General features: G+C 46.6%; 1 protein-coding gene across 3 annotated transcripts in view; it reads left to right on the top strand.

Annotated features, from left to right (window-relative positions):
• Window positions 1–17,374, top strand: part of slc22a18 (solute carrier family 22 member 18) — a 32,204-nt gene that overhangs the window by 6,126 nt on the left and 8,704 nt on the right. For 2 of the 3 annotated variants that reach the window (XM_036543796.1, XM_036543794.1), the window contains exons 6-11: window positions 7,661–7,773; window positions 8,304–8,414; window positions 9,800–9,900; window positions 13,739–13,840; window positions 15,317–15,437; window positions 15,570–17,159. In XM_036543796.1, the coding sequence (XP_036399689.1) occupies window positions 7,661–7,773; window positions 8,304–8,414; window positions 9,800–9,900; window positions 13,739–13,840; window positions 15,317–15,437; window positions 15,570–15,757 (736 nt within the window). In that variant the 3' untranslated portion in view covers window positions 15,758–17,159. Of the gene's footprint in view, window positions 1–7,660; window positions 7,774–8,303; window positions 8,415–9,799; window positions 9,901–13,738; window positions 13,841–15,316; window positions 15,438–15,569; window positions 17,160–17,374 lie in introns of those variants that run through there. The other variant, XM_036543795.1, reaches the window with a different exon arrangement.

Here is a 17,374-nt window from a genome sequence, read left to right as displayed (position 1 = left end):
ACATGTGTAGGCTGATCTCAGAATACCCAAGAAGAGCAGGAGCGCAGCAGTAATTTGAAATTGTGTTGTTTTTGGAGCACCTGCTGCTTGTGGTGGTTTTACGTAACGTACATCAGTAACATTCAGACTAACTCCTGACATGTTCCCCTTTCAGTCAGCAGAATAAACACATTGCGTGACAACTTCAGGAAAGGGATTGATTATCTTCCAGTATGATCCAGGTCATATATTTCACTGTGATGTGGAGTTATCCAGTTTATGCCACAAGGTGAGGTGTGAATTTGTTACATTTTGAATAGATATTTGATTAGTTTTATTCAGGAAAATTCTTTTGAGAATGCTTTTCCAATCTGGCATAGTTATGACCAAAGCACTGAATGCCTCACGCATAATAAATGAAAATGATTATGCGATTCAGCACAATACTCTTGCTGTGTTACTGGCAGATCCTAGGTATCTGGTTTCCCACATCTCACTTTATATCAGTGTAGGGGGAGGAGTGTGTTCATAGGAACCCTGACTCATCTATAGCTTCTAACATTCCTCCACTCCACCCTCCACTGCTTTTAATGGAGGTTTTGTGTGCTTTGAGTGTTTTCACTTCGGGCGTTACTCCCAATGCTCAGTACAGGTCATTTTCAAAGATGAGCATTGATAGAGGGTGGCCTGAAGAAAGGGCGGAACATCCTGCAGTTTGTTTTTTTTTCAGTTTCACAGGAAAATATGTGGTGTATCAACATCATGGATGAAACCATATGGGCCAGTTCCCAGATCAGCAGAAGTAATGACATGGCCCCTTTAAATTTGAATTCATTTTTGCAGCTGAATAGGCTGTGTTGTCCTATCAAAGCCAAGCATGTCCCATATGACGAGGTGCCCCTGTTTGTTACTGGGGGTAGGCGGGCTTCAGTTGGGCCAGGATCAGGCTCCAGAGAGGGCTGTGAACGGGGAGCCCCTGTTTGATCTTGCATTAGCAGGCAGCAGCCCATTAAAAGCCACCTGTGAAAGACCGGGTTCGGCCTCGGCAGTAAAGAACGGCTCAGAGCAGTGCCTCGGACATTCCCTCCCACCGTACACACAGAGGCCTTGTTCTCCTGGACTTATAGGGTCAATCGGAAGCCCTTGGCCACTGAACCAAATAAGGACAAGTGCGTCGGCTGCTGGCCTGAGAGAGCATCTGTCCCGAAGCCAGTGGTGTGTGCGCGTGTTTATCTGTGTCCATATGTGTGAGTAGCTGTCCAGGGAAGGCTTGCACATAATGGACAATCAATAGGCACATGAAGTTCTGTGAATCAGAATTAGAGTGTGTGATACTAGAAGGTCAAGCGGATGTCATCAAGTGTCGCTCTGCCAGTGCCAGAGATCCGACAGCACCCTGCCTGTCTGAGGGCGAGTCTCCAGCCAGGCCTTGAATGAGGGTGTACAAACACAGAACTGCTCTCTAAAGAGTCAGAGCACAGAGACAGAGCAGCTCGTTAAAGAGCTAGTGCACAGAGACAGACCTGCTCTCTAAAGAGTCAGAGCACAGAGACAGACCTGCTCTCTAAAGAGTCAGAGCACAGAGACAGACCTATTCTCTAAAGAGTCAGAGCACAGAGACAGACCTGCTCTCTAAAGAGTCAGAGCACAGAGACAGACCTATTCTCTAAAGAGTCAGAGCACAGAGACAGAGCAGCTCGTTAAAGAGCTAGTGCACAGAGACAGACCTGCTCTCTAAAGAGTCAGAGCACAGAGACAGACCTATTCTCTAAAGAGTCAGAGCACAGAGACAGACCTGCTCTCTAAAGAGTCAGAGCACAGAGACAGACCTATTCTCTAAAGAGTCAGAGCACAGAGACAGAGCAGCTCGTTAAAGAGCTAGTGCACAGAGACAGACCTGCTCTCTAAAGAGTCAGAGCACAGAGACAGACCTGCTCTCTAAAGAGTCAGAGCACAAAGACAGAGCTGCTCTCTAACGAGTCAGAGCACAGAGACAGACCTGCTCTCTAAAGAGTCAGAGCACAGAGAGAGACCTGCTCTCTAAAGAGTCAGAGCACAAAGACAGAGCTGATCTTTAAAGAGTCTGCTGATCCCATTGGGCTTGTGCCTGACTGGCACTCACAGCAGTGCTCTCTGGCCTGGATAGAGCTGCACTTTCTCCGAGCTGCGCTCTGCTGTAAAGCCCCAGAACAGCTGGAATGCAGCTTTGTGGGATGCGCGACATTCATTTGTTTCTTTTTAAATCCATACATGAAAGAATTTCAATATCAAATACAATATCAAAGATGATGTATAAAAAATTAAAATATACATGAAAAAACATTTGAATACATCATTAGATTAGAGATGTTGAAGTGGAAAAATAAAGAGTATGCAATGATGTCCTTTATCCTTTTTGCTCACTTTGTAAATAAATTAAATGACGTGAAGCAGAAATTGACATACTTGTGGGCACGCAAATGTTCCACCAATGTGAGTGCAATAATCGATTACTGTGCTGAGTTATATGCTGAGGCAATGCATCTCTCTCCGGGTGTCCACTGTGGGGGGGTGTCTGCTGCTGCCCGTCTGGCTGTTATTTTAGTACCAGCACAGCAGGTATACAGAACTCCACAGCACAGTGGGAGTCGGCAGGAGTGTGCCAGACTTGTCCAAACTTGCCCAAAAGACAAGAGACGCCCAAAAGACAAGGGACTAGAAGAGTCAACTTTTGGTTCCAGTAGGGCCTCCACCCATGGCTGGGCCTTATCAGCATTTTCTTAGCGTGACTACAGGCATCTGGGTTTTGAGGGGTGCTGCATCGAAATTGAAAGGGGGCCTTTGGTAAGCCGGCTTGCCTCCTGTCTGCTGCACAGCTTGGACTTTACTGTACAACTAAGGTCTTAAAGTGAAGAGGGCACCTTCATCCCTGAAGCTAAGCTGTGTAAAAACACCTGGATGTAGATGTAAGTCAGTTGCTAGGCAAGTCGACGGGCTTCATGCCATCCAGAAGGGTCAGTCAGCGCTCTCTCTGTCTGAATCAGATAAGCTCCTCTGTGATGACATAGACCAGAGGAGTAGGCTGGCCCGTCTAGACAGCACCTGAGCGAGGCCCCCCACATCCTGCGGAGACCCCCCCCCCCATCCCCCCATCCCCCCACCCCCATAGCCACCTGCAGCAGAGGAGTGCAGGTTTGCCTCCCACTTAGAGACTGTCTTTCCCAGTCACGTCAGAGCCTCAGAGGGAGGGCGGGCTTGTGGAAGCCTGCACTGCCAAAAACCGCAACCGAGCTCCTCAGAGACGTGAATATGACTTCCTGATTTATATTCTTATTCATCTGTGTGTGTGTGTGTGTGTGTGTGTGTGTGTGTGTGTGTGTGTGTGTTTGCACGCGTGCGTGTGTGTATGGGAATGTCTGCGTAGCGCGCATTGCTTCATCTCTACAATGATTGGCGATGACGGGCGTGGCGCATTGCTTGTTCTGACTGGAACCGCGGGGGTCGAGACGCCTGGTTGTGTGACGCATGCCTTCCCCCCGGGAGGATGCCAGGGCTTGCTCGCAAAGACGAGAATATCTCCCCCCCTGCTGCCCCGCCTTCACATCCACACTGCCTCGCTTCAGTGATCGCTCCAACAGCACTCAAGTCAGTTGACGTCTGGATCCCGTGGCCTTTCGCGATTTCCCCTCCCTCGGGGCCTGGCAGGTTACAGCATATTTAAGTCAATAACGTGGAGGATCATGTCTCAGGGGGACTCGGTGGAAGCATCCCTTGGAAGTGACTGAAATGTTCATTGACTATGCTGCTCAAGACACATCCTCGGTATCCACAGTAATTAATTGCTTTTGCATATCAGGATCTTTCGGACTGTGAAGCTACAGAACACAGTGCAGGAAAGGGGCGTTTAGTAGTACGTACATTATGGCTAGCGTGTTTTCAGTAAAGAAATGAAGTAGTTGTAGTCTGCCTCTATTCTGGAAGGCCGCAGTTCGGCTCTCGTAGAATGAAGGAGATAGGCTAAATTGAGTCAGGAATGAACACTGCAGAACCTCCAGACCTAGGACCGAATAGTTTGTAGCGGTGATAGTAGTACTTTACTTATCCCAAAAATGATAAATGACTTCATCACCAATAATCAATAACATAATATTTACACATAAAACACATGACATGGTTAAAAGCATGCAGACAGTACAGTGACATATACCATGCAAGGACATTAAATGTTGTGGTTTGATGTTTGTGGAGAGATGCACAGATATCATGTGTAACTTGTAACAGATGAAAGAGTATATTTGTTAAAAACAGTGCTGATGATGGAAAGGAAGGCCGAAATCTTTCAGTTGCGTAATTTGGCAAGATGGACCTGGTACTAATAGAGCTTTGTGTTACCTTAGCGAGTGATGAATGGGGTTTAAGGAAGGGGAAGAGGAAGGAAAGAGCTTCTACCACTGGAGCTCCCCAGAGTTGTTCGGCAGTCTATGACGTATCGCAGCTGGGCTGTGACCCACCTGTGCGCTTAAATCCGCACCTCTCCAATGGCGTTCCCCTCGTATCAGTGATTCGTCCAGGGGAAGCACCGTGGGAGGGGGTGAAGAGAGTCAGTCTCGCTTACCTGTTCTCTCCCTCATTATCCCTCTCTCCCCTGCCTGTCCACACATGTTTCAGAAGTGTACTTTTGTCTAATTTTACCATCCACACCTCCACCACCCACTTGTCATTAACGCTTAGTCATGAGCTGTGTTATAGAAAAAAATCAGGTACGTTTATGCTTAGGTTTCGCTTTGTGTTGTCACGGTGCTCTCAGTGGTGAATCACCTCATGATAGGTGTGGTTTTATGGATCTTTCACAGGCCTCCATGGCAGTTGTGAAAATCTGTATCTCAGTGTCAACATAGGTTGCTGTGGCCCAGCTGCTGTGGTTTTGACAAAGCCTTCTACAAGCCTAACTGCCTTATGCAGTTAGAGTTCATTTCCATATCCATGGTGCAAGGTGGCTTGATGCTAAAATGAATCCCCTGGACAGGATACCAGTCTGTTGAGTGGCTGTTACCCAGTACCCAATCACTGGGCCATTCTGCTGAATCCATTCCTTTTTATGTTGAGTGGCAGTTTGAAAGGCCTGGCTGGAGACTTCACAACCTCCCAGTCCACTGAGCTGGTTCCAGAATTGATAAATGCGTTTAAAGTTTGGTGGGGTTTGATAGACGTTCTCACTGTCGGCAGCACTAAACACAGCTTTTACTGTGTTCACTGCTTGTACAGAAGTGACAGTCTGTCCATCTGCCCTTTGAGTGGTGAGGGGTGTTAGAATATGCCTGCGTGCAATGGCACCCACAGGTCAGAGGTCACCATGCTCAAGGGCTCTACACTCAAGCGCACTCAAGGGAGGCCGCCTGTGCAGCCCCAGAGGAAAACAGGCACTACGGTCACCATCCAAGTTTGTTCATCATCCGCGTCTGCAGCCAGCGTTGACCACGAACAGCCACTCTCCATTGTTCTGTGAGCACTCATGGCAAAGATGCCGTTGAAGATTTAAGGGTGCCCACATGGGTTGTTGCCAGGTTTCTCTTTGACTGAACAAAACCGTCAAGTTGTGTTCAGCACTACTGTACTGTACTTCAAATTCATGGGTTTAATTGCAGTTGGTGATTGACTACTGATCTGGATATGGCATCACCTGGCAGTCACTGTGTTTGAAATGTGTTGTGTGAGGCATGTCTCATTTAAGCATAATGTTGTTCAGTTGCTCGTTGTAGGCTGTAAAACTTGATCAGTGTAGTTGACTCTGTATTATTGATCATGGCATTTGTAAGCATTTATTTATTTATATTTAGATAAAGATAAAGATAAATTCTTTAACCAGCTATATAAACATAGATACACAAGTCAGATGTATAAAATGCGTACAAACATGATCATACAGAATCAGACAGTCACAATACATCTGCAGATGTCAATCCATACATACACATGCCTTTCAAACATACATACTTGCAAATGTGCATTTAAACGAAAGCAGTCAAACACATACACGCACAATTCAGAATATACAGTGAGCACACAAACACAGTTCTTGGGTGGGGGGAGGGTTGGCTCAGTCCAGCCCATCCCAGCCTACACAGACTGTTGTACAGTGAGCTTATTGAGACCCTGGTGCTGGGGCCAGATTTTGAAGGGATCTCAAAATGACTCATTCACCGAGAATTTGCCCTTCCTCTCTGATGGACACGTCCAACACACATGCTGCGCACAGCCAATGCTCAACCAACACACAAATAACATAGGCCCTGAGATGTAGAATGGGGTTCTGTTTTCTCCTTCATTTAGCTTCCACAAAACTAGCTGAGGCCATTGAAAGAGCCATTTTGTGTGTGTGTGCGTGCGTGCGCGCACGCGCGTGTGTGTGTGTGCGCGTGCCCATGTGCGCATTCACATGTGTGTGTGCGCATAAGTGCGGGTGCTATGTAATTGTCCGTCATGCTCAAGTGAAAAGCACAACTGGCTGACATCTGTTTTATATGGAGCTGTTTTCTAAAATGATCTATACATACAGGACAGAGGGGTCCCAAGTATTTCCCAGTATTTCTGGTGGTCCAGGGTGTCATCTAGACATCTGCTGTCCTCACCCACATAAGAGAAAAATAATAAGATGAAATAAGTGTTCAGACCATTTGCAAAAGCTACTATAGTGTCTGGGTGTCAGAAAACGTAAGTATGCAATGAAACAGCACACAAAAATCTATAGCAAAACATCTGATAGGGTTAGTAAAACCTTAACACATGTTCATCACTGGAACCCATAAAAAGGCCTCTTCTGTGCATAACAACACACACATACACAAAAGCAGTAGAATGCTTTTTCAGTGAATCTCTGTCTGAGTGTGTAGGAACTGTTAATATCCTTGCAGTTCACCAGAAAAATACTTATGGGATGGCAAGTGTATCATTTGCCATGTTACAGGTTGGTGAGGCTTACCGCATATCTATTCAGCATGGAAAGTTAGGTCTCCTTTGGGATTTGTATATGACATTCACAGTATGAATGGAAATGTGCTGAAGAATCCCAGGACTGACAATGGGTGTTTGAAATCCCCTGGAACATTTCAACAAACATACATCTCTTGGAAACTCGCTGGCGGTAACTGTATAGCAGTGTGATTAGGCCATCGAGAGGACAGGTTGTTTTAGTGAAAGGAGGATCTCTCAGTGGAGACTGGGTCAGAGCTGCGGAGCTCGATCAGAGTGGGGTCAGAGGCCCTGCTGTGGGGTGTGGGCTGTTCTCCGTGCGGTTCGGGTCTTTGGTTGGGGGTGCCAGGGCAGACGCCCGGCCTCGCACTCTCCTTCCCCAGCTCGTAGGAGCTGGCGTGTGGGGGTGGATCGGCATTTCCTCTGCCCTGCTTCTCCGTGGGCGGTAGGGGGGGTGGGGTGGGGCGTTTTGGGAGGGGGCCCGGCAAACTGCTCAGCCGAACTTAAGATCCTGCCGTGCCACACATAATCACCGCTGCTTCAGTAATGTAACAAGCTCCAAACGCTTTCGAAACACACACCTGTCGCTGGAGTTGGCTGGCGGTGGGGGTGCGGTTGCATCATGTGTAGCCGATTGCTGATTTAATTCCCCACAGAGCTGTGAACCTTATGAAGAAGGAGCGACATGCTGTTGCTGTAGACACCATTGTGATCCCCCGACTCTCTCTCTCAGGGACACCTTCGCTGCGGGCGTGGCCGCCTGCGGGAGTCTGTTCAGTTTGGGGCTGGTTTTGAAGTTCATCCCCAAACACACTAAAAAACAGATTGCAGAGGACGGCGCAGACAGTAAGAGCTTCACTCCACTCAAGAGCCCATGTGACAGTGTCCCTCAAGCGCTCACACGCAACGGCATGCATTCATACATACTGATTATTCCCTCAGCCTTTATTATAGGAAGGAGTTTTCTGCAAAACACATGCCAAAGCTGTAATTATATGCGAATACATAATTATGTACACAAAAACATCAATCCCCACTCACATACAGAATACAGCATTATGTCACGTTCTTGCAGAAGCATATGGCATGTCTGAAACTGAGTTTGGTAGTGTCTATGAACTCTTTACTTGTTAATGTTGTATGTCTGTATATTAATGTCTGTATAATGGTAATATCTGTATATATTAATGTTCAAGAACTACCATCCAAGGGCTACAGCAATGCACATATGTTTTGTGAAATGATGTTCCTCCATAAGCTCTGTTCATATCTCAATCTGTATTTGTTGAAATACCAATGAACCCAAAGTTTTGATTGGATGGGCTAGATTATCTGGGTGGTACTAAGTGAATGCAATGTTGTGTCTGGGCCTGCAGAAAAGGGTGGTGCTGGGTCAGTGTTTAACCTGGGAGAGATCGTCAGGTTGATGAAGTTCCCAGGTGTGGCTAAGACCTTCACCGTGAAGATTGTCTCTGGGCTCCCGGGAGGTAAGTGGACGCGCCGAACTTCACGTTCAGTTTGACCAGGAGCGAATGCATTGTTTCCCTTGCACAGGGAAACACCTGCATTTCCAATATTCATGCTTCATCCCAACCAGAAAATACACAATGCCTAATGAAACAATGAAGAAGGCAAACTGCCCAAAGCACATGGACTACCTCCATGGACTGCCAAACATGTCATTTTTGGTAGAAAACAGTATTTGACCTTCGTGATTTCGACAGTGTATCTGCTGTTTGAATCAAAGCTGTAGGCGATGAGCAGGTGGATCAAAGACTTAGTTCGGATCTCTGGTTTTTCCCACAATCCCTTGCAGGAGAGTGACACATTGAAGAAATAAGATTTGATTGTTTTCCCCCTGCTTTTATCCATTGATCTCTCCTTGCGCACCTGGAAGGAGGAGATGAGTCATGCGAAGACGCAGCGGAGTGGTGGATGTGCGCGGAGGAATGCGTTCCCCTTCGCTATCGCATCGCTGTGTTATTTCAGCGAGGGTCCTGCCCAGCTGTGATGTGTTTGGCAGGCTCGGCAGGGCCCCCGCTGGACACAAAGAGCCCAAATGCAGAAAGCAGCCCTTCTTCCTTCCAGCCCTCCTCTGTGGTGATCCCACCCCCCCACCCCCCCGGTGCAGGTCCTTTTGAATGCCTGTCCCAGGACGGACCCTCGGGCCGTGACTAACAGGAAATTCCTCAACCCTTACCCGCTTCCTCCGCGAGGGTGCAGTTTCGCTCCCTCCATTGTTTCGGTTCTGTGGAAGACACGCGAGATACGCCAGAGCGCAGTGGTACAGGGCCGGGAATCCCAGTGCAAACACAAGACTGGGTTTCGTTCCTGCTTCAGTGCACAGTGTCTGCTTCACGGGTGGGTCTGCTCTTTACATCTGCAGATGTGAGCGTTGCGGCTCTTAGAGAAATCATTGATTGCTTTGTAAGTAAAGCATGGATCCGGCCTGACCACTCCTGCTCCTGGAGGTCCACAGCCTCTGATTTTCCCCCATCGGCTCTGCTTTTCTCGTTTTTTGCTTTATTATTACCTCTGAAAATATGTGCAGCACAATTTTGATTGATTGATTGGTTTAGAGAAGGCTCTTAAATGCACACTGAATGACGTGTAATAACAGCTAATTCAGTCTTCATAGCTCAAGTCCTGAGGTGAGATGAAGCCTGCCTCCCTCCGACAGTGGCACAGCACCTGTCTGATTCACTCTTTTTAGAGGCTCTCTCCCTCCCTCTCACAGTCTGTCCATACCTTTCTACCTCAAACTTCTCTCCATTTCTCTCCCTCTCACAGTCTCTCCATCTCTCTCCTCTCTCTCACGGTGTCCATCTCTCTTTCACTCTCATTCTCTCCACGTCTCTCCTTCCTGCCCCAGGCATCTTCCAGGTCATGTTCTCCATCATCGCCATGAACTTCTTCCAGCTGCAGGCGGAGCAGACGGGGTACTTGATGGCGTACTTCGGGGTGGTGCAGATGGTAAGCAGCCCCTCCAGTTCCTCTGTTTGTCATACAGCAGGCCTGGGAGTCCCCCCTCCATGGTCTGCGGGTATTCCCCATGTCTACTAAAGAAAATGTACCGTTCATTTTCTGTGCACTCACCGGCTCTTTTACATTACAGCGGTTTGTCTAAATGAGACTGATTCTTTGCACAGGCAGTATGATATCATGTGAAATGTACTACTAGGTTTACAATGATAAGAGTCAGGATGAGTTCATAATAATTTGTGATTGCATCAGCACAGTGAGTTTACTGCTGAAAAGATACAGGCATGAGTGATCCATAAAGAAAGGCCACATTGTGCACAGGTGTGCAGAGGGGACTTTCCACTTCAAACCTCCTGGAGCTCAAGGCTGGAGAAGTCATTTCACTCAAGCACAGTGCATTGTAACTCAGACTGCCAGAGAAATTCCGCGCTCTGCATGGAAGTACAATATCTGTCATAACCACACACATCTCACTGTAGAGCACTCTGAAAAGCTCTTCAACGATCTGTTTAACTGAATGTGTTTAATTGTGAATGCCTTTCATGGTCAGTGACATGGTCCTGCTGCTGTTTATTACTCTACACCAGTAATTGTGTGATCTGGGTGCTTGGATTGATGGACATTGGCAGTACAATGAGAAATTCACCACTGGTCTGGCAGCTGCTGTAGGTAAAGATCCCAGAGCATCTGCTTGTCTGACTGGTGATGACAGTGTTATGATCTGCAGATGAGTGTCACTTCCTCTGATGACACAACTCTGCAGGAAATACTGGATCCCATGATGTCACATAACACATCATCAAGTCGACCCTGACTTAGTAAAGATAATTTTGCGGTCTTCCTGTTCCTTCCCCTCAGTTTCAGCTTCAGGCTAAGAAAACAGCAGTGTTGAGTCTTTCAAACAGCCCTTCACCAGCAGTAATTTATTCTGAATGATAATGCTGGTTATTTGATGTGAGAAAATTTAGGAAGATTTTGTGGATTTTTTTCCCCAAGTTCCCAGAGTTTCTTGTAGCTTTCCAAACATTCCAAACACCCCCAGTTTCAACAGAACAAAGAAAGAGAACTGGGACTCAAATCGCCATCTGTGACAGGAGGGACCGAGCCAGTGCTCGTCTGATTTCACTCCGCGAGTTAAGAATTTCCTTCTCTTCATCCCTATTGAGTCCCAGCCGTCTCTGCAGACTTCGGGCCCGACCCTCGCATACGTTTGAAGCCTACTGTTTTAATTCCCCACGCATCACATGATCTCATTCACGGGCGTCTCTGTTTTCCGGAACTTTACGTGTGAGAAAGGAAGGCAGAGCCTTGCCCTTTGTCCTCCCCGCACGCCCACGTAGCAGGTTACTGCCTCCTCTGACCAATGAGAGCTGAGACAGCAGTCTGTTACCACTGCCCCCCCCAACCCATGCCCTGCGGCTGTACTTTGCTGTGTCTCCTCTCTCTGCTTGGGGTTCTGCCGGACGTCCAGGAAAAGTGATCTAGAGTCGTGACCCAGAGGCACCCATGACATCAGCCCTGAGATCAAAGACCAGCATTGTGTTCCTGTGTTTTGACCTGTGTGTGTGTGTGTGTGTGTGTGTGTGTGTGTGTGTGTGTGTGTGTGTGTGTGTGTGTGTGTGTGTGTGTGTGTGTGTGTGTGTGTGTGTGTGTGTGTGTGGTGGGGGGGGATGGGGGGGGATGGGGGGGTTGGTGGAGAAGGCGCTGTCTTCATCAGATTGCCTCCTAATTATTTCAAACATTTAAATCTGCAACAGCACTAGCACTATTTTTTGTCTTAAAAGAAAGTCACAGATTTTTTTTTTCCCAGTAGCCATGATTAGGTGCGGTGTGTTGCAAGTCAGTTGCTACGTTAGTCTTCCTTGACAGCAAACAATAACACATGCAGCACAGTGGGAGACATGTTTAATGAATGGAATGTATGGATCTTAGAGCATATCAGAGGTGATCTTTGTCTGGAATGTTTCCTGAGAACTTCTTAACAATGCGAGTGCAGTGACTGAGATGGTGGGGAGTGCTACCAGTATACTTTTACCAGACTTTCTGCAAACAATATGCAAACTTTTTAAAAACTTGGATGGATACCATGGAATCTGTGGAGGTCCTTGCAAGTGAATGTTCATAAACCCTAATTTTGGTTTGAAAATTGTGAAGAACACACAGGAAGCAGCGCTTTTGAGTATTAAAGATTGTAAGATGTTTAGAGGGGCAGTAGTTATTGTCCCATGCAAGCATTCGCACATGCACACTTACACACTCACACTCACGCACGTTTGCTCACTCGCACTCAAACGCGCATGATGGCTTACACAGACACCGCTTCCCTCCCAGAAGGCTGCGGTTTTCTGGCTCACACAGGAGGGCAGGTGTGGAGCGTCAGTCAGCGGTGGCTCTGGGGCTCTGCGGAGCCCTCGCCATGGTTACGCTGTCACGCACAGGAGGATGTATGGGCTAGGGCTACAAACCCGCACCCAACCCCCCGCCCATTGTCTCCAGGTGAGTGAGCAACAGGGTCCGTTTGGCAGTCAGGGTGTAGCATTTCCCTTCAGTGGCCTGTGCGCTAAGCCCTCAGGAATGCGGTGAGCTCACCTGAGAGACAGGAACAAAGGGAGAGGCAGCACCGTTTGGTCGCCAGCTGAATCTGATGCCGAACATACCTCTGTCTCAGCAGCATTGCGCCATTGGGGAATTATGCTCTCGGAAAACCCCTCAAATACACACTAAAGACAGCAATGGGACAGTATTTACACCGAAACGATTAGCTCCCCAATTCTGACACTCGCACTGTGTCATGAACAGATCCTCAACCACGCTTGCAAAGGCAAACGTAAACGTCCGACGTGGGCCTTGATCTTTCCCAGAAATGCATTTTTAGTAACGACTGCGGTACGCAAGTGAGCGGGACTGTCGAAACAGACCGCAGCCACAGACACACACATGGGAATTACTGTCTGACGCAAGCTGTGGAGCTGATGGCCGTCACACAGATGTGCTGCCGTTGCTCGGACCGGGGTTAGTTTAGCTCTTGAGGTGTCGCAGATGCCCCTTCCATGGCTGGGAGGGGTCTGTTTGGATTGTTATGCTTGTGTGCTGGAAAATTTTGCATCTGGTAGTGTGGGGTTTGTGTTTGTATCAGAAGGTCTTTGGAATGAGGCATTTGTGTTAAATGCATAAAGCAGGGCAGTTTTGTGGAGGTGTGATTGACTTGCGCTAGGATTCTTGCACTCTCATTTATTCATTTATTTATTCGTGTTTGATTTTGTTATGGAAACTTTTACACATTTTTCCTATTCAGTTTCTTTATTATTAATATTTACTTGGATTTGTTTTTTTGTCTGTTTTTGGCTGTTTTTGGCTGTAAAGCTGTAATGTGGCCAGAAAGTTGTAATGGAGCCAGAGAAAGTAGATACCATGCATAATCATCAACACCTTTATTAGACAAGTATGCAGAAATATTCGGAAGTAGCTGGAGTGATCTCATCTTGAGAGGTCATGTGGGAGAGCCTTACCTTCTTGATAAGAGACAGAGAAGCATTTATGCTGTTGGTTTTGCAGACCAACATCCACCCAGAACAAACAATCCCATTCACCAATGACGGTGCGTCACTGGGTCAGGAATGCCAGCCCCAGCTGCCCCTTTAAACGCTTCCAGTTCACTTATCTCCTGGGTTCATTTTGTCCTGCTCTCCCTTCTATGGACATGGCCTATGACGAGGGAAGCGGTGACTACAGCTGGCTGTAACCTTGGTGAAGAAACAGATGCAAGTTTTCCTCTCGCAGATCTGTACCAGTGGCTGAAGTCTTCCTCTCCCTGTTGTTGCACCTCCAGGTGATCCAGGGGGGTGTAATAGGGAGAATGACAGCGAGGTACTCTGAAAGCTCGCTCCTCCTCCTCTCCATTGGTGTCACCAGCATGGTGGGCCTGGCTCAGGTATGCCGCTGTCCAGGAGCTCTCACTCACATGTTCACTCATTCATCTATAACATTTCTCATTCACTCACTTATACTCTCACTCATTCACCCATAACCTCATAAAATTGTTCATTCCCTCACCCATACACTCATAGCCTGGTTTGTATACTCATTCACTAACTCGTTTTGCCCATATCGTCAGTCATACACCTGCTCATAACGTCAGTATTTCATTAACCCGTATACTTGCTTATTGATTCACTCACACTCTGACTCATTCACTCATACACTCATTTGTATACCCATTCAGTCACTCATTCACACATAACCTCACTCATACACTTTCTCACAATCTTGGTAATTCACACACTCATATATTCACTTGTTCACTGAGTCATACTCTCACTAATACACTTTAACAAAACTGAGGCTCTACGATAATGACTAAATGCATTCATACCTCCATACAGCTATTTGGAACTGATTCAATTGTCAGTGCACAGTACAATGTCCTGTGTGCCAATGCATACCATCATACCAGTGCATTCCACTGATGCATACCATAACATTTAAAACAAACCTGCTTTATTCTGAGCACTCCCAAGCAAACTGCGAGCTCCATTTAAGACTACATACTGCGTTCTAACCTGAGCACTCCCAAGCAAACTGCGAGCTCCATTTAAGACTACATACTGCGTTCTAACCTGAGCACTCTCAAGCAAACAGCAAGTTACATTTAAGTCTGCTTACTTGACCTGAGCGCTCTCAAGCAAGTGGCTGGCTACATTTACAGCTATGTTCTGGATTCTAACCAGAGCTCCCAAGAAAAAGCACCACCTGCCCAGTCCTAGCATACACCAATAAGAAATCTGCTGTAATATGTGGTCAACAGCAGGCATTAATGATTTCTCAGCACAGGCTATCCTCCCACCAGCCACCCCCTCCTCTCTTGTATGGAGTGTCTTGAGCATTACGTCACAAGACCCGAGGGCAAAGCCAAGCCACAGACCCCTGTCTGTTCTCAGAAAAATGAATCTCATTAAAATCGAATCAGCAGCGTCGGAAAACTCTTGCAGGTAGATCTGGCTAGTTCCACTGAATAATTTTATTGTGTGATAACTCAAGTGCCATGGTAGGCAATGTCACCCCATCTGTGAATTTGTAACAGAGAGTCTTCATTCGTTCTCCATGGCTGAGCCCATCTGTTACAGTCTTACCTGCAGGCGCTCATTTTCCTTGATTTGGATGTCCATGCTACATAGCAGCTCTTTCAAAGTCAACATAGCTAAAGTAATTTGAATGCTTGTGGCCACTCTTCAATGCTCAAGGTTTTTAAAGAGGTCCACTGACACCTGGAACAGTTCCGCTCAATCAACAGAAGTAATTAAGACCGGAAAAAGCACCAGAGGCTTATAAATCTTCAGTGGCCACCACTGTCAGTTTCTTGTCCACAGTGATGAAAGCCTGGCTGCTGTTGACTCTTGCCACATTCCAGGCGCTGATGTCCAACGTGTTCCAGTTCTGCCTCATCGTGGTCCCCATGATGTTCTCCCTGAGCATGTTCAACGTCATCACGGACAGTGTGCTGACCAAGAGCGTGCCCGCCTCAGACACAGGTGAGAGAGCGTGCCATGCATGCCTCCCGAACACGGCAGAGCCATGCACGCAAAACACGCCAGACACTGTCACTAGGGCCTCCACTAACATCAGTGAGTTGTTTCTTTGACACCCCCCCCCCCTCCCTGCAGGCACAATGCTGGGCTTATGTGCTTCGGTGCAGTCTTTGCTACGCACCATCGGTCCAACCATCGGGGGATTCCTGTACGAGAACTACGGTGTGCCTTCATTTGGGTTCATTCAGTTCTCTGTCAACATGCTGGTGTTCCTGTACCTCCTGAGAAATGATATAGGAAGAACAGAGGAGCGCAGAGACTGAATTCTACTGAAGTATGTTATTTTATCAAACTGCAATCGCTTAATCACAGTTTTATTTTTATACTTTGTTTTGATGATGAAATACTTTTCTCTAATTTGTTACGTATAACAGGTTAAGAAACCTCTCAGTCAGTCTTTCAATCATATGATCCAGGAAATTTTCCAAAAAAAAAAGTTTTTTAATGTATGGTAAATTGTGCCTGTGTTGCCTCTGTTTGGGGAAAAAAGGTGTTTCTGTAATCAACCTTATCTTCATTCTCCACTGAACTGATTCATTCAAAAGGCAGAAATTGGTTTAGGGCAATTTGCCCAATTTTACATTAAATCTTTGATTAATTACTTTTTGTTCTCATACATTTGTGGTTATGCCTAGTAAGTCCGGTGTAGCATTGTTACGACATATCCCAGAATTGGGAATACAGGTAGAACAACATTTCCAGAAGATATTAAGAAATGAGAGGTGTTTAACTGGAGGTAAAAGGTCATGGTGTGGAACTTCCCTGATGATTAGACTTAACAAACTTCAGCTTCTAAACTGGGGGGGCTCCAGGGTTATGATCCTATTGTTGGGTGGTCAGGGGGCAGGCATGCTATGAGAGATTAAGGCTGGGGCCAGGTTGTGAGAAATGTATTTTTAGCCCTGAGGCACTCGTCCTCAAATCAACAGATCCATTGATCCTCATTGCAGTCAAACCCAACAGCAAAATCCGACACACCTTGCGCCCTGTACAGTTTTTTTTTTATTCAGTATAATTTCAGTCTGTTGGAATTTTTTATACACTCTGAGACACTGTGCATCCTGGGACATTACGTGTTGCTGTGAGGAGGGGAGGCCTGCGTGATGAGAGTAGTCAACTAGAAGTGCCTTCTCTGTTTTATCGGCATTCAAAATAAGCAAGAAATAAGAATAGTATTAAGAATTGTTCTAAAGTAAAAACACGGGAGAGGGGAGTGTTTTTTTCCGTAAGTGTAATATGGTGCCTTCATTAACCATATCATCTGACATAAAGCACAGAAGCCGCCTGCTACTTGGTGGAATTTTATCGCAGTCTCTTTGTTTGTTCATGTTTAACTTCCACATTTACTTGTGTACACTGAATTCTCGGTATAGCAGTGATTGGTGAAGGGCAGAGGACAGCTTTCCCTACCCATGCAATAAAGACCTTCAAAGGTACCGCGTCATCCGAGAGTTTATCTATCTATGGTTAGGGCTACACACACGAGGGAGGGAGAGAAAAGAGGCAATTTTGAACAAGATGTGATCAGGATAGAGTCATTGGTGTCTGTAGTGTTTATGCAGTCCGGGTGTATAGACCAGTGGTCACCATTTTGTTGGTGGGGGCTTACAATGATACTTAGGCATTTGCAAACTTTTAGCCAGGAGCTGGTATAGAGCAGTTTGTTGGGAACCTGCCATGACCGGAGCATTACGTTGTCTTTTTATACTGTTTGTCTCACTGGGACTCACAGGATGGCATTTTGGGAGACATCTGTTCACTGTCAGAGGCTGGGGTTTGAACTATTGTCCCTTTGTAATTGTTTTAAATAAAACTAAACAAAACTAAACTTAACAAATCACTTATGTGGTGCCGGTGTCTGTGGAGGCCAAAAGATGAAG

Source organism: Megalops cyprinoides, chromosome 13 (genome assembly GCF_013368585.1).
Source record: "Megalops cyprinoides isolate fMegCyp1 chromosome 13, fMegCyp1.pri, whole genome shotgun sequence".
Lineage (NCBI taxonomy): Eukaryota > Metazoa > Chordata > Actinopteri > Elopiformes > Megalopidae > Megalops > Megalops cyprinoides.
This window is presented reverse-complemented; position numbering and strand designations above follow the sequence as displayed.